The 22,738-nt window shown below is 33.1% G+C and overlaps 1 protein-coding gene across 1 annotated transcript in view; it reads left to right on the top strand.

Annotated features, from left to right (window-relative positions):
* Positions 1 to 22,738, top strand: part of SEMA3C (semaphorin 3C) — a 186,775-nt gene that overhangs the window by 99,322 nt on the left and 64,715 nt on the right. The window contains exons 5-9 of the mRNA XM_044677375.1: positions 4,186 to 4,305; positions 8,505 to 8,595; positions 16,702 to 16,821; positions 20,160 to 20,302; positions 22,042 to 22,156. Of these exons, the coding sequence (XP_044533310.1) occupies positions 4,186 to 4,305; positions 8,505 to 8,595; positions 16,702 to 16,821; positions 20,160 to 20,302; positions 22,042 to 22,156 (589 nt within the window). The remainder of the gene's footprint in view (positions 1 to 4,185; positions 4,306 to 8,504; positions 8,596 to 16,701; positions 16,822 to 20,159; positions 20,303 to 22,041; positions 22,157 to 22,738) is intronic.

The following is a 22,738-nucleotide window of genomic DNA, read 5'->3' as shown; positions in this document are numbered from 1 at the left end:
TGATAAATTTGAGAAGGCAAAGAACACTTTCACCTGAAGAAAGAAGGGCTTCATGAAGTCTAGAGCTCCTGATTCAGGCCTTGAAAGAATAAGACTTAAAAACACGGATATGGAAAGAGAACCACTTTGAAGATGAGGGATGGGATGAACAAGACTTGTGTGAGAATGATACAAGAATGGGAGAATGAAGAGGATTCGAGTTTTTTTGAAACCCAAAGTCTTCTAACAGGAAGGGCGTAAAATATGGCTGGAAAAGAAAGTTGCATATATGCTATCGGAAGCCCTCGAACAAAAAGAGATGTTTATATTTTCTTAGGTAATAGAGAACCACTTACAATGATTGAGGAATGCCATTATCAAAGCATGTGTATTTTGGCAGTGTGTTACTTTGGCAGCAGTGTGAAAAATGGATTTGAGAAGGAATAGACTTGAGAGTGCAGACCTTAAAAGGCTCTTGCAATAATCTAAGTGAAAATAACAGTGTAATTAGTGAGTGAGTGTAATAGTAAATGAGAGAAGATCTTAACATGAGAGATTTTTTAGAGGTAGAATTAAGGAGATCTGTCAATAGATTGCATGTGTGGTGAAGAAGATGAGAGTGAGAGGGTGGGAGTACCCTTAAGAGAAAGGAGAAGTTAGTGTTGGGGAACATATCAAGGTGTGGAAATTTCTAGAAGACAGAAATAACAGAATGGAATTTTGAGAAGGGGAAATTTTCAAGTAATCATATATGGAAGATAATTGAAGCCACAGATTGATTGAAAGCCAAACTGCACCCTCTCTCAAGCCTCATAAACTTAGCATATAGGAGAACTTCCCAAATCCTGTAGACCATCACTACTTCTGTGTATTTGTTATTTCAAGTAAGGTGATCATTTTAATTCAGACTAAAGGGAGCTGTATAAATATTCTTGTGTTGTTACAGTATCTAAGGAGGCAAAGGGCATAGAGGACTATTCTCTGAGAGACTATATGCTGTTCCTTTTCCCCCTAACACTACTAGTAGATAATAAAGTGTTTTTTCTATAATAAATAAGAAATAAATGAAACTGAAGAACATAGCCACTGATAAGAGACCGTAGCTTTAAAAATGTGAACATTTTATTTAAAATTATATGATGCATCCTGGAAACATTATTGGAAAGAATATAACATAGATTTCTAAAACTAAGGTTGACATAAGACATTTGTATGAAAGCTATCAACAAAATTTTAGTAGTTACATATCATAATGATACCACTATTATCAGAAACTAGTAAAACATGTTATAATTCTAAACTCATACAAGAAGCCTTATACTCAATTTCTTCATGTGAAAGTTGTATTTATGGATCATGAGAACTCAATCCATCAACTCTTTCCTTCCTATTTTACAAAATCCTTTTGATTTATTTCTTTTCAACACCAATGGTATAGAATGGTCAGTGATTTCTTATTCAATTATTTATTTTATAGGACTCAAGGCAAAATAGACATAACTTGTATAAAAGGAATGGATTAATTCCTTGGCTAATGGAAAATATAGAGGATCTTAAATTGACTGAGCTTGAAGGTGAAAAAAAAATAAACACATGGGTCTTACTACTTCCAATTATTCCCAATATATACATAATACATACACAACCAGGTACTTGGATATATACTTCCTCCTGAGAAACAAAATAGTATCAACAATTATATAAACACTTTTTAGTTATCTTTATAAACAGGTGTCAGAATAAAGTACTTTTAATTATTGAACATAAATGTAAAAGTCTTAAATATAAATAAAACAATCTGTTGAGTAAGCTTTAATTCCCTTGATTACAAAGTTTGTGACTGATTACTTGACAAGAAAAATCTAGAAAAGAAACATCTGTAAAAAATTACTCTCCAAAAAAGAAAAATACTAATTTCTCTCAAGAATGAATCATTGCATGAACAAGAAAAAACGATATATAGGATATATAGGAGAAAAATTTTTTAAAGTTCACTTTAAATTATTAGTGGATTCTAAAAACTTGGTTTTAAGGCTGGAAGAAACTTAAATTTTGTCTTAAGTTTGGACTTTTGTAGCCAAAATTTGTCTGAAATATGGTTGAGAAGTGATTAGCTAGACTATCATGAAATAACTATAACTATGAAGATCTGTACCTACTCATGATCCTAGATGTGAAATCTGGGACTTTGCAGGTCAAAAGATAGAAACATCTGAATCTCAGATGAAGTTGTCTGTTGCCTCACAACACTACTAGATATCAATCATGTCAGCATTGTTATTATGTTAAGTATCTAAAGGTACTAGACAGGGGACAGACCATTTTGGAAAGGTACTGGAGACAGTGGTAGGAGGGTAGAAGAAAGTCTTTAGTGAGCTGTGGAGAAAGGATATTAACCTATTTGTAGCATTTTGCCTAAGGTTATCTCTGTGTAATTTTTTAAAAGATATTTATTAAGAAGAATCTTTAGAAAAATGAGGACAAATATCACATGTTATGGAGTGCTTTGCATGGAGTATGATATGAACTGATAGACTCAGGAAATAAATCAATGAAATCAAAGATTCATCTAAGCATTGAAAATAGCATGGATATAAATGGAAAAAGGGATGAATGCTCTTGCTCAAAGAACTCATACTTTAATAGGAGGGGGGAAGACTGAATCCTTAGGGTACTCATTAACAGATGATAGTGGCAAGGATTATTAGGTCTCAGAGATAAGATTTAGGGATGTGTGGGCAAACCTATGGCACGTGTGCCAGAACATGACCAAGAGGGCTACTCTCTTCCCCCTCTCTACCCACACCTGAAGACATTTCTCAAATCAACTGTCCCTCTGCCCAGCAACCAAATGGAAGCATTTCCTCCCTCCCCTGTCTGGGGTAAGGTGTGGGGCTCACATTCAATGTGAAGGTTGCAGTTTGGGCACTCAGTCTCTAAAAAGTTTGCCATCGCTAGGGTATGCCCAGACATCCTTAGGAGGTAGTAGTATGCAAAACTCTTGGTGATTCTCCATCTCACTGAAGGGCATATAGTTTGTGAATCTCATCTTACCCAAACTATGTGAACAGTTGAGCAGTCTAGAAGGGCTTTGGGTGGCTGAAGAGGGTCCTGGGTGGTGGTGGTAAGGAACAAAGAGGATACCCAGTGTTGGTGGGTCTTCTTGTCCTTGTCTCTCTGGATAGAATGTAATATAACATTCCTACCCTTGCAAGAAGGGAGGTCTAAGGAAGTAAAATTAATTTGTCAAAGTGTACAAATAACAACAGACTTGGGACTTCAATCCTGGTTATAAACTCTCAGTTAAGTCACTGTTCTTTCATTTTTGCAATACTTTATCAGAAGGATAGATCTTTACCATTTCTTTGGTTTGTAGTTAAGAGAACTATTTGTAAATGATTGATGATATTGATGATAGAATGATAACTCATTCTAAATGATCAATCATAGATTCTTTTTTATCAGTTCAATATAGTAATGTAATGGTTAGAATGTGTGGTTGCCCAGAATTGTAATTAACCCTTAAGTCACAAGATTCTTAATAGCTAGATTTATTAACAAGAAAAAAAAGAGAGAAATATAGAGGGGAGGGGAAGTATTTTCTAGCCTAATCATCCAAAGTCTTAATAACTCAGTGTCTATCTCCAAATCTCAGCCTCAGAAAATAACTCCCCCAGCTTCCTGCTGGGTCTCATCTTATAAATCCTTACTACACCCACTAGCTCTCTTATGTCACTCCCCAGGAACCAATCACAATTCTTCAATTAGCCTGGCACCACCCAAGCGGGGAGTGCCCATGGGATCAATTCCCTGGTTGCTGATTGACCCAAATTCAAAATGAATGGAAGGGAAGTCTAAACCCCTTATTGATCAAATCAAAATACAAATTCTCTTCTCACAGTATGCAATAAAGAACTTCTTAATTTTGATTGGAGGAGGCAATAGGGGAATGGTTACTAAAAGATCATCATGTTTAGTTAATGTTTTATGCAACTTGAAATTCTTGAGTTTATAGCTTGACATTACAAACACAATGCATAAAACTGAAGTCAGAGAGACAGTGAGTAGAGAGTGAGAAATGGAGAGAGAGAGAGAATGGGGAGGAGAAGGAGAGAGGGAGACACGCACACGCACACAGAGGGGTGAGGAGAGGAAGAGGCAAAGGGAGAGAGAGAAACATACGTAACACTTTGTTTTTTCTTGCAGCATGGCTGTGGGAACTTTGTGCGAGTGATACAGGCTTTCAACCGTACTCACCTATATGTCTGTGGGAGTGGTGCTTTCAGCCCAGTATGTACATATTTGAACAGAGGACGCAGATCAGAAGTAAGTACATAATGTTTCATGATCTTCACTTTTTAAGACGATTTATATTAGGTGGGTCCCAAAATATTTAAAATAATCTCCTAGTTTATTTTTTTCATTTTAATTCGGCTTAAAGAGTGGCACTTGGCACTTCTTCCTTTATATCTGTCTATGATCTAAAAGAAAATCTGTTTATCTAAAGGACATTCTTTTTGAATAGGAAAGAATACAAAGACATAAATGGCTTAGTAACTTCATATTTGATTTGGAATCAGAAAAACATTATTCTTACACAGTTCAAATTTTTTGGATACTTCGTGGTGACTGGGATTTTCAATAATCTAAAGCCTATATCATTTCCTTACCAAATTTGGTAAAAAAATCAGTTCTATAAATTTAGAAAATAAGTAAAGAATCTTCAAAAAGTTTAGCGTAAAAAATCAGTTACATAACTAAATGAGAAATAGTCTTCATTTCAGATGGATTTTCTTGAATGACTTCTTATAGCAATGAATGAATGGTGACATATCATTATAAATGCTTCCTTTTGTTAAACAAAATAGACCTTATACATATAATACATATCAGGGATTTAACTTGTCCATGTAAACTATTGCTATTCAGAATATGGTTATATAATAAAAAACAACTGATTAGACAAGTGAAAATTTTAACACAACCATTTATTTAGTATACTGTTCTCATGTTATTATTGATTCAATCCAACTGGTTATCATATAAATTTACTTGCATGATAAAGCCTAAACCCATTGAATAGTCATATAGTTCATACGGTCAAAACATTACACAATATTGCAGAATAGTTCTCTAGGTTTTTTATATGGTGATATTAAATTCTGTTATTTTATTTTGTGAATTATGTAATCTTGCAAGAGTATTATTTCCACTGATTTCATGAATGTTTTATATTTTCACTTAACTAGTCTATATTATAGTGAATAAAATTCTTTCTTTCCATCAAAATCTTTTGATTCTTCTTTCTATTTTTTTAGGAATCCATAAACATTTTTTACATGAAAACATATCTATTAATAAATGCCAAAAATATTGTTTGAAAATTGGAGTAATAAGATTCAACCTTATCTCCCTGGACAAAATTATTATTTTTTAATACATACATTTTAGTTTAAGGGCTGAAGTTTTAAGATCAGGTAAAGTGCTAAAAAAATCAAGATATGCATATTACAAGAATATGATTGGCTACATTAAACTTATCTACATTGAAAAACACTTGTAAGTGATCTGCTGATAATTCAACTTTAACCTCAGGTGTCTGGAACTAGTCTGATACTACCCTGACAGTTATGTATTCACCAAGTACAGATTTCACTTAGAAGCATTATTTTATGTACAAATCATATACTCCATACAGTAATATTAAATTTGAAGTGCTATCCAAGAACACCCCACAAAACTTTCCATTAGAAATATAGTGTGAATGTAATTAATTTGTTAAGTATTAGATACTTTATTTTCTCCTAAGAAGACAAGTTTTGTTTTAAGATGGGGATTGACAGATTTGTAGATCAACCATTCATTATTACAAAATCATTTTCTTTAAACAACATTGTTGAGCTCCAGGTAAATTTCTGACAATCTCTTCTTTTATGAACTTTATATATAGTCAAATTATATGCTTTTTAAGACTTTGCTTTCTCATTGCCACAATCTTCTTCTGTTTCTTTCATGCTAAAATTAGGTGAAATTGAAACAAAATTGCTTTGAGTAACTTCAAAAATTGATCTCATAGAAAGAATGATGCTATATTCTGTATACCAGGACTTAGCACTCTTTTTTTCTACAGTGGGGCATATTGATGAAATGACAATTAAAAACTTTCCTTCAATTTACAAATTTAAGATGTAGAATATTTACCTATATTCATATATATGTGTGTATAATATTTTTATGGTTTTAAACTGTGGCTTGGTTTATTTTAATGAACAAGTAGAAGATTTGCTGGTAATGTGAAACTTAGGAATTAAAATATAGATTCCTTAATATTTTGAATCATAAATACAATACAAATTCTCATTCTACAAATACAAACCTAAAAATATCCCAGAGGACTTGATAAATTATCCTGGATTCTACCCATCATCACAGACTTAAAAACAACTCTATTATTTCTCTATCATTGGACGTTGGAAAGGTGTTTGAAAAGATTAAGTGGGGAATGGGACCTTCTCTGAGTTGTGGATTGAACATTGCCTGTTCTATTTGTTTTGGGTTAGATTCTATCTCCACTTCCATCAATAACAGCTAGCCTGGCTCCTATTAACCTATCACTTCATCCCTGTTTCATTAGAAATCACTCTGCATTAAAGTTTCCTTTCTGATCCATGCCTGCAGAGGATCCATGGCTTCTGATTCTCTTCCATTCTTGTTCCCACTACTGTAATTTTGGTGGTTCCCAGAGGATCATAAAAACATCAAGTTCATTGCATACAGGCCATCATTGGAGCTCTAAAGACCAATAGAGATATCTACCCCAACCACAGAATAAATCAGCATAATAATGAAGCTTTGGGAGCACCTTGAGAACAAGGACTGCCTTCTACTTTTCTTTATATTCCCAGCATTTAACACAGTGCCAGCACATTGTAGGCATTTAATAAATACTTATATATAGATTGACTGATTCCTATCTCTGAGGTGAAAGAGAAAAATGAGAGATGAAAAAAGAGAGAAAGAAAAAAGATGAGAGGAAGAGTGAGGAGGAAGTTATGAGCCATAAGTCATATAGGAGACCAAGTTGGAAACCTTCTGTAGAAAAGAGCCAGAGCAACTGTTAGAAGGTGGGCGAAGGAGGTTATCTGAACTGTCCTGCAATCTTCTTTGTATTACCAAGATTATATTGACTTTCTACTGTTCTTATTTGTATATATCTTCGAAGCTAAGCTAGATCCTCCAGTATACTATAGTGGAAACACAATTGTACTTGGAGTCAGACAACTTGGACTCCAATTGTATTTCTGAACTTTATCATCTGTTACTGTAAGCCAATCACTTGACCTTCAGGAGTTTGTATTTCACAACCTTAGAGAGTCCCTTCTAGTCCTAGATCAATGTTCCTCAGATTATGGAGAGCAGAAGCCTTGTAGACAAGACAAATGAATTAGAATTCATTTTTATATGCCCCAATATCAAATAATATTGGCTTTGCACATAATAACAGTTCAGATCAATTCAATAAAAATATTGAATGAACAAAGAAATTTAAGATTGATTTAAAATGATAATTAATTATAATCAGAAAAATTAATAAGGCAAGTCAAAACAGTCATCCTTTAATATCATATTAATGGTATTCCCTACTCTGTTACCTGAGATATATTTTAGATACAGTGTATATTTGTACATGTATACATACATACACACAAATAGAGAAAGAGAGAGATTGGTTTTTTGTTGTTGATATGGCATTTGAAAGTGAGAAATACCTTAATTTTGTTTGTGATTATTGTTTTATTAAATAATATATCAATAAGATAACTCAAAAGTGTTTATTAAATGTGTGGAATGTTTTAATCAATGAGCAAACAAATACAAAAATAAGATAATTTCTGTCCTCAAAGAACTTTAATGTCTTAAGGCAAAACATTTAAAATGAAACAATTCATTTTAAACTTCCTTATGAAACATTGTCTTCTATATAGTATTTTTTTTTAATAAACCCTTGTACTTCGGTGTATTGTCTCATAGGTGGAAGATTGGTAAGGGTGGGCAATGGGGGTCAAGTGACTTGCCCAGGGTCACACAGCTGGGAAGTGGCTGAGTCTATATAGTATTAATATGTAGAATATACTTTGCGACTGTATAAAACAACTTTCTTGATTCTGGCACTCCATCCAAAATATCTAGTTGTAGTTCATAATGACCTCTGACTTTCAAATAGCTTTTGCTAGTTCTTTCTTTAGAATCATTCAGTGCTTGGGTCAGATGTTTGGGGTGGGATCACATTAAGATAAGGAATGAGTCCTCTGAGATTAGGTTAAATTTCAGAGATGAACAGTTCTTAGAGGTCAAAAATTCTTAGGATAATTAGATGGAAAAATTAACTAGGAACATATAGATAGCCAAATAAAATATTCTTCCAGGTATGTTTTTGACAATCTTGTTTTAAACTAAAGCCCCATTTCTCACAAATTTATAAAGTTGTTTCTCTGCATTAATTTTCCCCTTATTCTACATTAAAGGAACAAGTCTTCATGATTGATTCGAAGTGTGAATCTGGAAAAGGGCGCTGTTCTTTCAACCCCAATGTAAACACAGTGTCTGTTATGATCAGTGAGTATAAAAACAAAATGTGAAATGTTGTGAATTAATGTAAACTAATAATGTGGTATATAAAAATTCTCCCTTCTTATAAAAGTCCCTTTTGGATCTCCATATGAAATTTAAAGTATGTGTAGGTGAAGAACAAATTGACAATGAAGAGGAGGTGATGTTGGGGAAGAATAGTTAAGATTTTTATTTTTCCTTTCTTAAAATGTCCTACAATTAAAGGATATTATTTTATGTCTATATTTTGCTTAATAATTACAATCTCAAAATATCATTTTTGTAATCTGCAAGCATGCCAAGGATATGAGATTTCCTTGGTGTAAGAGTTCCTTTTACTAGGAGTACTCAAAATCCCTCTACAATTCTGATAAATCCTAGTGTTGTCAATGATGAAGTGAATTATCTACTTATGACAAAAATGTTTCATGTATAAAATCAAGAACTGAACTCAGGTTATCTTGATTCCAAAGGCATTTGATCTACTTTGTCATACTGCCTTTCTAATTGCTTATAATATGTTGCAAATATGGATTCAATAGTATTGTTTAATTTTCCAATTGTCTCTCATTTCCCTCACTTTGTTATTTCATTTAAGCTTTACTTCCTTAAAAGTTACTATTAATGTTGTATTTCTTTAGAGAGATAGACAGGAAAATGAATCAGATAACAGCATAATCAGATAGTGGTATCTCTCTGTATTTTCCCAAAAGTGCTACATTAAGAAATAAGAGAGACAGAGGCAACTGTAATACTTTCACTTCTAAATAGACTTATTCTAAACTTGTCTTAGAATCCCTAGTGCTTTGTGTTCATAAGCAAATCAGAATGGCACAGAAAACCAAATCACTAGATACTAAGATAATAAATTTATTCATTCTTAAGGTTTTCTCATTAAGGTAATTAAATCATTCAGAAATTACTTGAATATGCCAGTTATCATCAGTAGATTGAGATGGTTTAAACTGAATTTGTATTTCAATTCGTTAAGTGTGCATTGCTCTTTTATGATGTATTATGAATGACAGATTTTTTTCTTCCTAAAAGACTGCTTGACGTAATTTTCCAATTGGTGCTTTTGTTATAATGCATTTAAATAGACAACCTCTTTTTCTCAGATGTGGATTCTGCTTGAAGTCAGGTGCACCCAGAATAAAATGTGCTTTTGATAATCACCTAGTGAAGTAACAATGGAACCATTTGAGTTTTAGGGGTTTTTTTGGCCTTTGCATTTTTGTCTTCAAGCATAATATTTGATGCATAGCATGTACTTCAGAAATATTTGTTGAATGTTTGAGTTCGAACATCTAAAATGAGTGACTTGGGTGAATCAACAGTCATATATGAAGCTATTGCTATGTGCCAAGCATTATGCTAGGTCTTGGGGAAGCAAAGGTAAAAAACAAAATAGCCCTGCCCTCAGGGAATTTATATTGTATTGGAAGAAACACATAGGAGAAAAAAAATACAAAGTTTTATGAAGGAGACACTAAGTAACAGGGGAATCAAGAGAGACCTTGAGATCTAAGAAGGGGAGGCATAGTAAAAGCATTCTGAAGAACGTTTGCACAGTCATGGAAATAGGACATAAATTGTTGGGTATGAGGAATATCACGTGGTTAATAATGCAGGCACAGACAAATTATGAAGGGTTTTGAATGTTAAATGTACAAGTTCATATCTCGTTGTAAGGGCAAAAAGGGAGCCACTATAACTTTACGAGTAGGTGAGTGACATGGTCAGACCAGTGGTTTAGAAATATCACGTTTGATACCCATTTAGGGGATAGATAGGAAGAAACAAAGACGAGGCAGAAAGAGTCATTTTTGAGGTTATTCTAATAGTTCAGGTAAGAGAGGCTAAGAGGTTGAGATAAAGTGGTGTTTATCTAAATAGATAAAAAGGGGGTAAAAGTAAGAAATGTGAAGGTAGAATTAATAATGTATAGCAATTGATCTGATGTGGGTAGTGATGAGATTAAAAAAAACAGTTAAAAATTACTTTCAGGTAGTACATTTGAGAGACTGGATGGACAGTAATACCTTTGACAGAAATAGAGAAGTTTAGAAAAAAATTGGAAAAATGGATGATTTGTTTCTCTTTAGACATGTTAAATTTGAGATATCAAATAGACAATGTTCATTAGGAAATTGGTTTTGTGAGTGTGAAAGTCAGGAGAGAACTTAGCAAATAAATCTGAGTGCTATTCCTTATAGATGAAGAATGAACTCTGGGAGCTGAGAACACAATAATAATGGAGGGAGAAGAGAAAGGAAAGAGCTTTTGTGAAGACTCACAGTTATGGGGTCTCAGCATATGGGCAATGCTCTGAGGAGGAATGACCAAATAGGTAGTAGAAGATAGGGAAAAAATAGCATCATTAAAACTCCAGAAGGAAAGAATATCCAGGAAGAACAGGTAATCAACACTTTCAAGAGATGCAGGGAGATCAAGAAGGAGATGTAAGGGAGGTCATTGGATTTGTCAGTCAAGAGATCATTGCTGAATTTGTAGAGATAAGTTTCAGTCAAATTATGAAGTTTAAAAATAGATTACAAGGGATAGCTAGGTAGTATAGCTTATAGAGCACCGGGTCTCAAATAGAGAGGAGTTGGATTCGAGTATGGCATCAGATATTTCATTGCTGTGTGATCCTGGGCAAGTCATTTAGCCCCATTTGCCTATCTCTTGCTACTCTTCTTAGAATTTAATACTAAGAAAGAAGGTAAGGATTAAAAAAAAAGTAGATTATTAGAGATGTTAGTTTTTGGTGGTGAAAGGCCAAACGGGGGATGAAAGAGTGAACTAAGAGTTTGTTAAGGATAAAGTAGACCTAGGCATATTTGAGAGTAGCAGGGAAGGAGCCAACACACAGAGAGGGGATTAAACAGTAGAGAGAGAAAGGATTATTGTGGAGGCAACTTGCCAGAGGAGACAGAGTGGGTAGGATCAAGGTTACAAGTAGAGGAATTCAGGACTCTCAGTAGCTAAATCAGGACACAAGTTAAAAAACATGCCAAAATGTAATATAATAAGTGACTTAGAATTTTCACGCTTTGATATTATGTTGTATTCCTCATGTGGAATTTTAGAACTTTTAGTACCTTGGAGTTCATTGGATCTGTTAAAATACTAGATAGTCCATATCCTCATTTTAAAAATAAGGATTAATTCCCAGAAAGGTTAAATTATTTGTCCAAGGTGACACAATTAAATAGTGGCAGGCCTTTGTCTGGCACAAATCTCCTAGCTCCTAATCCAGAATTTTCCCCACAGCATACCACAATGCCACCTATATTTTTGAACTGTAACATTTTTTTTACTGAATAACTGAAGGAATAAATGCAGCAGTTGTTGGCACATAAAAAACTATTTTGAATGTTAAGAGTACTAAGCATTATTTTAGGCATTAAAGACAGTGCTATTACTTGCCATAGAAGTATTTGTCATGATGTATCCTAGGGATAAGAAAAGTAAAGGTCAATAGAATGTGTCTCTTCATATAATTTTTACATACATTTAATCTTCAATGGAAATGTTTATATTTATATAGCTTAAGTCTTGAGTTTGATAAATTGGTAAAAATGATGAAATTTTTAAAAAATTAGTATACTGAGATCACTGGGGGACACAGTCATTATTTCCTTAGTTTGTCCTCATGATCCTCACCTATTTTGGGGGGAGAGACAATATTCTTTCAGACTCTCAGTTACAATTGTGACAATTAGACTATGTAGTATTTGCCATTTCCATATTGTCACTTTAGATAGATAATTTAAAGATTCGATTTTATAAGATAGCTGTGATATCTGCCCTATCATTGTGTACATTTCATAACCTCAGGCAATTTTCAACCATTGCTAAAGCACAAATTAGCCAAATGAAGTGACTTCAAAAATATATCAATAATTGTGATGTTTATGTCCTTAGTATAGTCACACAACACTTGGGGCAAAATTTAAAAGCACAAGTTTTTAACTTCCCCCAAAATGAGTTTCATAGAAACTTTAAAAAGAATTTTAATTCTTTACCCTAACAAAGCATGCTTCTTACCAAGGTAGATATACATCAGTTAAGCATTTCATTAGAGCAGTGAAGGCACAGCAGGACCGGCAACCATGCTATAATAAATTAGAATGAATTTAAGGAAGGAAGTGAAGCTGACAGGAACATTTGATACTTGATTACCCAAGTAAGTTTTGTGGAATGTTTTAGGCCCAGTTAATAAGCTGGTGTACATTTGGATTTGAAATTACATTCTCCCAATGGGTTTTTTTTTTTTTGGTTTTGTTTTGTTTTTAATGATACAAACATAAGAAGTACAAGACCTATGGTAATCAGCCTACACAACAGCAGGAATTAGGCACCGACTGCCTGAGAAGAAATGAAGCATAAGAATGTGAAATAATTAAAAGTTAATTTTAATTTAATAACCATATATGTGTATCTACATGTATAGATACACATACATATAAATACACATATATGCATAAAATATCTGTGTTTCTATGCAATTATTTTTATAGCCTTTTAGAGAATCAAAATTGTTCAAATACTTCTTTCCACTTATTTTGGTTATCCTCTTACAATGGACTCCCACATAGTTTGGACCCCTCGTGGAAGGAGGGGCAGGGAGCCACAATGCCTGCCATACCTGCTTGTGAACTGGTAGGGGTCCAGTTCATGACCTAGTAAGTAACACGACAGAAAAATTCCTCATGTCCCATTCTCTATTGCATTCTTTCTTATTACTAAGTAGAAAGCCTAGAGAGCCTCAGAAAACATGGGTCATGCCAACACGACCACATTCTGAGGGCTGCCAGGGGATTTACTTTGGAACATCAGTCAAAGAACACAGCTTTGTGGCAGCTCAGTCAGGACCTAACCTTGCTAAATTTGATTTTTAAAGATTTGCTGTTAGCTCCTGTTTTATACCCAGGGGGTAGCATTGATGCTAAATAGTGGAATTTTCTTTGTTCCTCTAGGGAAGATTTTATATGCCTTTTATATATGTTTGTAACATATGTGCCATATTTCTTACATTGAAGTCTATAGAAAATAAAAGCACTTGCTTCTGAGACTATTAATAAAACATTTTCATTCTATATTTCTCTTTTTCTTATCTTTATACACTATATTTCCTCTACATTTAACTTTTTTAAATGTCTGAATTATCAGGAAAATTCCTTGCAAACTTAAAAGTCCTGAGGAACTTACGTTACCATTTAAAATTTAATGTTTTTTAGTATGCAAGTGTCAAAACTGAAAGAGCCACTGTAGTCAGTCTTAGTAACAACTTTTTTGTAAACTTGAAAGTTTGTAGATTCTTAACAAGAGGTCAGTGAGGTAAAAACTTGTTTATCCCTTTAAACAAATCAAAAATTTTCTTTTTTTTCTTATTTGAACTAGTGAAGAGACACTATTTTATTAAAAGAGTGGTGTCAAACTAAAATAGAAAAAGTCTACTAAATCTTATAGAAGGAGAGGGAAAAGTTGAGGCTCAATCAATTTAAAAACTTACACTTACTAAGCACCTATCATGTTCCAGGCACTGTACTAAATACTAGAGATATAAAGATAAAAGTTAAATCATTCATGCCCTCAATGAACTTATAGTCTTTAGGAGAGATTACTTATAAAAATGGGTATAAAATAAATAGAAGGTAATTCGGGAGTTAAGATTGCGAATAAGTAGGAACATCAGGAAAAACTTCATGTCAATGGTGCTGCTTGAGCTGAATTTAGAGGAAACAATTGTGTAAGTCAAAGATAAGAAGTGAGTTTATCGTAAGCATGGATGATGGTCAATGTAAAGGGATAGAAGTGAGATAAAGAATTTTAAGTGAGGGATAGGAAATAATTCTAAGGAGGATGATTCCAAAGTTGTGGATGTCATCAATTGGATAGATGTTTGCGTTCTATACAGAAATAGGGAAGTTAGAAAAATTTGATTTCAGGATGGAAAAATGATGAATTATTTTCTGGAAATTTTGAGTTGATAATGTTTTTAGGACATCCATTTGGAGATGATCAAAAGAAAGTTAGTGATAATGATACCGGAGTTCATGAGTGAGACTAGAGTTTGACTTATAGGTCTTGGAATCATCTGTATGGAGAACCAAGATTGAAAGCCTTTAATACTTGAGTCAAAGGAGAGAAAGGGAGAATAAGAACCAAGGCTTAGGGACACACATAGTTAGGGTGTGGCACTAAGATAATAATCTAGCAAAGTAGGCTGAGAAGAGATGACTAGACAGGAAGAAAAATGAGTGATGCGGGGAGAACAAATATCCAAAATGAAGGGGAGGCCAACATTTTCACATGTTATAGAGAGATCAAGAATACTGTTGACTGAAAAGAAATACATTTTAATTTGACAGATTGTCTAGTCAATCAAGCAATTAATATACATTTATTAAGCATTTACTAAATATAACAGACACTGTGGTACATAACGGGGATACAATAAGAGGCAGAAGACAATCGGGACCTAAAAAGATCTTAAAATCTAATGGAAGAGTCAACATGGAAACCAATATTTACAAAGCAAGTTTTATATACAAGAAATATGAATTTTTGAAAGGAAGGATAGCACTGGAATTAAGAGAGGTTCAGTTATGCTTCCTGTAGCAAGTAGGGTTAGTTGCAACTTACAGCGAATTATGGAGGTCAGTATTAAGAGTGGAGGAGGGAGAGCCTTCCAAGCACTGAGGGCTGCAAAAGAAAATGCTCTGGGTGGAGTGATAGAGTTTCTTGTTCATCAGCCAGGAAGCCAGTGTCAGTAATTAAAGCGTACTTCTTGGAGAATGAGTTATAAGACTGGTAAGGTAGAAGAAGGGGCTAGGTTATGAAGGACTTTGAACACTGAACAAAGCAAGCAATAGGAACTTGTAATTTATTCATAGTGGGAGGAGGTGACATGATCAGGCTGATGTTTTAGGAAAATCACTTTGTTGGTCAAATGGATTGGAATGGAAATTTGGATCAGGCTAAAACCCATCAAAGAAGCTACTGCAATAATCAAAATGTGAGTTGATAAGTTGCTGCACTAGGATGGTGGCAGTATCAGAGGAGATGAGTATTGGAGAGATATTGCAAAGGTGAATTTAAACAGGTCTTAGTAATAGCTTGGATATTGGTGGGGATTGGGGGCAGGTGGTAGGTCAGAGATAATGAGGAGTCCTAGGTAATGAGCCTCAGGGAATGGGAAGCTGTTACCTTCAGTAGTGATATGGAAGTTGGGAAGGAGAGGTATTTCAAGGGAAAGATAATGAGTTATGTTTTAGACATATTGAATTTAAGATATTTACTGGGCATCTTGTTCAAGATGTCAAAGATGATGTGAGACTGAAGGTCAGAGGAGAGATTGGAAAGATGTATCTGAGAATCATGAAGAAAGTAATTAAATCCATGGGATCTGATGAAATCACCAAATAGCATAGAGGAATAAAAGAAGAGAGCCAAGGACAGAGACAGGGCCATCTTTATATCTAACAAAGGAGGCAGAGAAAGAGTTTTCAGATAGGTAGGAGGAAAACCAGGAGAGAGTGATATCCTGAAAACTTATTGAGAAAGGAGTAGCAAGGAGGAGAGTGATGTTAAAGCCTTAAGAGCAGTCATTCATAGATGAGAAAAGAGTGGATTACCAGCTAGTTAGGGATAAGATGGAACTAACCCACCTGTTTTTGAACTCCAAGTTTAGTGTACTTTTAATTTACTTGGGGGAGGAATCAAGCATTTTAGTTATTTGGAATGATTTACCTTTACCAAAATACCTATACGCATATGAATTGAGACAATATTAAATTCTGTCAGAGGCCTTCTCCCAAATCTATACCTTGAAGTGAATGTATGTGTGTCCCTATTCCCTTTACCTATATGTCTCTGGCAAAAATCTACTTCAGGAACACAGTGCTTGATTTTTATTTAATTTGAATTTTTTACATTTGAATAATGGAATCTCACCAGAAAATATATTTGCTAAATACCTAATATGATGTGCTAAAAGACAAGTAAGGTCATTTATGCCTTTAAAGACTGATGATTAAAAAGATAAATAAGCCTGTATTCAGAATTTCTCTCCTCTTCCCTCCCTCCCCGCTCTTCATATAGATGAAGAACTTTTCTCAGGAATGTACATCGATTTCATGGGGACGGATGCTGCTATTTTTCGTAGTTTGACCAAAAGGAATGCAGTCAGAACAGATCAACACAATTCTAAGTGGCTAAGTGGTAAGACAGTCATCTTAATGGATGCTTTTGATTCTCACATACCAGCCTTTTTTTGTTATTTCTAAAATTTTCAGAAAGGAAATGGGGAAAATGTCAAGAAAATAACATGTCCCAGATAATATACTCCTAGTATGATTGATGAAGATTCTTACCCAGTTGGTTCTAAATATTTAGCTAAAGTGAATAATTTAAATAGTCTCTGAGTCATGTAACATTTCACCATTTTCATCATAAGGCAGTTTTCACAGAAAAAAATATATACACATACACATATATACACGTATATATGTTTAGGTATATATGTATGTATATATACACTTATCAGTCTATGTCATATTAGTGCCTAGGGCAACAATAAACAAAATCTATTTCGAAAGCAATTATTCATTATGTTTAGTTAAATTATACAATCAGCTTATACAGCTTGAAATCATCGGATTACATTATAATTTATATGTATTTGATGGTTTTAAAATAAGGCTGAGTTGTAATCCTTTTTTTACTAGAGCTTTTATCAGAGATGAGCAGGAATACATTCTCAAAAATCTATCTTCTGGGGTCTCGAGAAATGTTTATCATAAGAGTTCTTCATCTGATCTTACTCTGCCACTCTGGCCTTTTGTTTAAGAGAAAGAAAAAAAAATCAGGAAGATCCTTGTCCCTATGCCTTAGGGAAAATGCCTTGCTGACTGTCAATGTGGCAATCTGCTTAACATTGCCCAGATGATCATGAATCACCCTAGCAAAGCATCCAATCTCACTGATATTCCAGGGTAAGAAAGCACTGATTGTGCATTTATTTCGTGAAATTATTCTTCCAGTACATCTGGTAGCTGAGACTTCTGAAAGTTGATTATGGTCTGAGAATAAGGAAACCCTCTATATCTTTAAATGGCATCACATTTTTTTTCTTTGAAATTCTTACCCTTCATTCAATATGCTGTATTTTAATGTAGCTATTTTTTTTAGATCTTCAACTTTTACCTCCTTATCCTGCTTCAATGAATTTCTCTGTATATGGACAAAACTGAAAGTGGTCCACTGAGGCAGTGGTGCCAAAATCAAATATAAATAAGAATCCCCAAACCATACATAAGGATTCCTTTGGGTCACGTATTGACATATGTATAATAACACATGTAGTTTTCTATGTATGTGTGCATATATCTGTATGTGTTATTGATTTATCGACACATTAAAATCAGGTAGAAATTACATTTTCATTTAGTATAGGCCATACTCAGGAGATGTGTGCATTTGGTCTGTGGGCCATATATTTGACAAATATCTTTAAGATATATATGAACTAAATACCACCTTCTCTCGCTGAAACTTTAAGTATATCACCATTTATATACATGCAAATTTTCAATGAGAAAGGTAGGTATTTATGTGTATATGTTATATGTTACATATATACACACATACATATTCCAAGGAAAAGGATGATATTTTCAGAGAGTTTACATAAAATCTTAAAGTATTTGAGGATCAGCATAAAATTTTAGATTCAGAATAGATCTCAGAGATTCTGTAGCACTTGACAATAATAGGCTTCATATTATAATTGGAAAAAATAATAGTAATAACAAAACAACTCATATCCTTACTTAAGGATGAAACCACAACCTAGAACTAGATATCTTGAACAACCTTGATCTGCCCTATGTTCTGAGATCTCTACTGCAAAAGAGAAATATTTTCCTCCTCTCAAAATTATGTAAGATTATTTTCATTTCCCTTCTTCACAACATGTTTGTAATTGTTGCAGACAATGGAACTATTGGGAAGAAAAAAAATTTTGGCCCATTTTTATCAGTGGAATGTGAAAAAAAATTGGCATTTAGTTCTGTTTCCCCATGGAAAATAATAACTAGGAGGAAACATTTAGCAAAAAAAAAAATCCCCGAATTAGATAATTTCTCTCTTTCCTAATTCATTATTGATAATAATAGTGATAGTGGTTACTAAAGAAGATGAAGAAAAGATTGCACATTTTTATATTTTATAATTTAAATAGGATTTGCTTCACAAAAACCCTTGAAGGTAAACTGGGTAAAATGGAGAAGACAATACTTTTCCAGAACATAAGATTGAGGGGAGGTTAAGGGACTTGCCCTGGATCACACAGCTAATAAGTGTGTGAGGAAAGATTCAAACTAAGGTTTTACTGATTCCAAGTTTAGTTACTCTATCCATTATGCCCCAGAGCTGCCACTGAACTAACTTCCCTGTTTTTCCTGAGGAATTACCATCTTCCTACTAACCCAGTTTCACCAGTTTCACAACCCTGGCATCATCATTAAATTCTCATTCTCTCTCTCTCTCTCTCTCTCTCTCTCTCTCTCTCTCTCTCTCTCTCTCTCTCTCTCTCTATCTCTATCTCTATCTCTATCTCTATGTCTATCTCACTTCTACACACACACACACACACACACACACACACACACACACACACACACACTTCAGTTAGCTGTCAAGTAATATATGTTTTACTAGCACAGTGTATCTCACATTTGTTCCTTTTTCCCCATTTACTTGGCTTTGATCCTAATTCAGGTCCTTATTACCTCTTACCTGGATTATTCTAAGAGCCTTCTAATTTTGTCTGCCAATCTCTTTTCTCAACAATTGATCCATTCTTTGGTGGTTAACAAAATACTTTTATCTGAGTCAGGAATACAATCGTATCTAAGTCTGAATTGGGCCCCAATTTTTCTTCTAAGGGAACTTCTCAAAATAACATTTTAAGTCTTGGTCATTCAGGGTCCAATACCTAGCCAGCCACTTTATTTACCTCAATTTGCGCATCTCTAAAGTAGAGTAACAATAATATCTACTTATCAGAATTAATGTAAGAATGAAATGATATAATATTTGTAAAGCATTTGAAAATCTCAACAGGGCTGAAGTAAAGGTTCTTTATTATTATTGTTATTATTAATAATAATATTAAACATCTGGTTGTAGAAGAATAAATGCTGTGGAGAATTAAGTAAAATATAGTGTTTGATAATTTGGAATGTACAGCCAGATAGGATTTGGAAGTATGCACAAAAACTATAATCCCAGTTAGGATTTAATATTGTTATTTCTTTTTAAAAGTATTGCTTATCATATCTTTAACACACTCTATATTCAAGTCAAACTGGCTGACTTGCTTTTTTCCTCAACTGTGTATTTTCACTTTTGTAGCACTGTCACTTGGCATAATGCTTCACACATAGTACATGTTAATATGTTCTTATTTAAACAGAATTATAAATCAAACATCTTAAAGTAGATTAATGATACCAATATAAGTATTCTAATTATCATCTTTATTGTATTCTTTCTAGAACCTATGTTTGTAGATGCACATGTTATCCCAGATGGCACTGATCCCAATGATGCAAAAGTATACTTTTTTTTCAAAGAAAGACTAACTGATAACAGTGGTTCTACCAAGCAGATTCATTCCATGATTGCTAGAATCTGTCCTGTGAGTATATTTTTCTGGAAGCAATAACCTACTTTAATTGGAAAAGAAAAAAACATATGTATTTCTTCCAACTTGTTTGCTTGGTTCTGCTAATGTTATTACACTTTGAAATAAAACAGTGGAAATGCTTTTGTGTAATATCTTTTCATTGGGGAAATAGAGCAAATATTTTGTAATGTTTGTTCAGAAGTAATTACTATTTTGTAGGAATTATTCATTTCCATGTCATAAAAATGGTTTTACATATATAGATTAAGTGTATATACAAAAAACTACAAGACCTCGCCAATCAAAACTAATAATTATGAAAATCCATCTAATTTAATGAAAATCGCAGAGTATTTTCAACACCCAAAAATAGTAATTCCTGTAGCTACGTACATAGTTTGGTGTAAGATAACTAAATATACTCATGTAACTGATAGTTAGAGGAACCAGAATTTTATGACTACTCAATTATATTTAATTTTCTATTCAAACATCTTTATTGAACATTTGCAAACCCAAAAGAATTCAATAACCATTGAACTACAAGATTAGAAGCAGTGGAGAATTCAAAGAACAAATAATAATTCCTGATATCATGGAATATACAGCCTGACAGGCATTAAAATATGTGTATAAATAGCTATAATGCTAAGTAGAATTTAAAGTTCATTAAGTAGAATAAAAGTTCTGTTATATCTCTGAGTAAGATTTCACTTACAGTTGGAACATCAGAGATGTATTTGTGTGAAAATTTGAATTTCACTGAGGCTTTAAAGAATGTGTAATCAATCATTTTGTGAACCCTAGTCCTCTTTCTACTGTACATGCTGCTGTAGTTTGAACTTTGTTCAAATAGTTTAACAATAATACATGGATGTTAAAATTTTTAAGTTATCTGAAAACAATTTGCTATCTTGGGTACACCAATATCAGACTTTTCTTAAGATAAGATTTGTTCCATATTAACTGTTTATTATAATAATGACTAAAAATAATTAAAAAATTTTATTATATTTATATATAAAATAAATTGCATTAATAAAAAATAATAATTAAATATGTGAAACAAAGTAACAAAGCCAAAAGGAAATAAAAAGGATTCTGAGTAAAGAGGAAATGGGATACTATAACATCCTTTGGGGAAACTCCATGGGAAAGAGTATATGGTACCATCTTTTGGACTTTACAAAGATTATCATGAATAAAAGACAATAGATAAGAAGCAATGAGGGCATGCTGAGCATGAAATAGCATAGATCTTCAGAATCGTGTTTTTAAGAACAATATACCTATGTATACCTTATGGAAACTATTATGTTTTGACTGGTAACAATAATAAATATTCATAATGATGCCCAAAGTCATTAAGAAAAGGTTAACTAATATTAAATCCATATGGAAACATATAGCTCATTTTTATAACGGTTTTGGACCTTAATATTTTAAAAATGAAATAGATAGCTTTATTAAATTGGTCAATGTACTTTACCTAGAAAATTCATTTATATTAACGTAGCATTCCTTAATAATAGGTACATGAGGCACCACCTTATTTTAAAGATATCTCCTATAATATTGTTTCATTTGTCTATCAGGAAAAGGATCAGTTTTTAATAGGTAAATATTAAATATCACCCCAAATATTACAGGATATTCCTAATCATTGGTGTCTATAGTCATGACATGTTTCTATTTTTAAATGTCATATTTAAATTTGATGTGATTTGTTTATCAATACCCTTCTTTTGCAGAATGACACTGGTGGGCAGCGTAGCCTTGTCAACAAGTGGACCACTTTCTTAAAGGCTAGATTGGTATGCTCAGTAATGGATGAAGATGGCACTGAAACTTATTTTGATGAACTAGGTATGTTGATGTGAGTCTGGAATTTGAATTTTAAGAGACAATTTATAAGAATTCTAACTTTCATCATTAGAAAATTTTGTGCTCACTATGATAGTTGATATTAATGGGAATTGCTCTGATTTAACCATATATTTATTAAAAGCTTATAAACTCTAGCTTCTAAGAAATGTCAACTTGTCCCTTATAACTAATTTCTTTTCTTTTCTTTTCTTTTTTGGAAAGAGGAAACTTTTGAATATAGTTAGCCATATATTCATAACTATAATATATAGGCTCTTTGAATCAGAATATGAACAGGACTGATCAGTTTTTTCTTTGTTTTTTTCCCACACTCTTGCTTTTTTTTCTGTAACTTTTTATCTCTGTCTTGTCCCCATGTTTATGCATTTGTGTTTGTATCATATGTCTTTATATATATATATATATATGTATATATATACACACACATATACATATAATGCATGAAATATTCTGCCTGTAGATAGATGACTTGTAAAGTTAATTTCTTTTTCAGATAACTGCTGAATTAGCTTGTCTCTGAGGTCCCTTTTAATTCTGAGATTCCAAGATTGAATGGGACTT

The sequence above is a fragment of the Gracilinanus agilis genome, chromosome 5, assembly GCF_016433145.1.
Source record: "Gracilinanus agilis isolate LMUSP501 chromosome 5, AgileGrace, whole genome shotgun sequence".
Classification (NCBI taxonomy): domain Eukaryota; kingdom Metazoa; phylum Chordata; class Mammalia; order Didelphimorphia; family Didelphidae; genus Gracilinanus; species Gracilinanus agilis.
The sequence above is the reverse complement of the archived record's forward strand: the minus strand, read 5'-3'. Positions and strand labels throughout refer to the sequence as shown.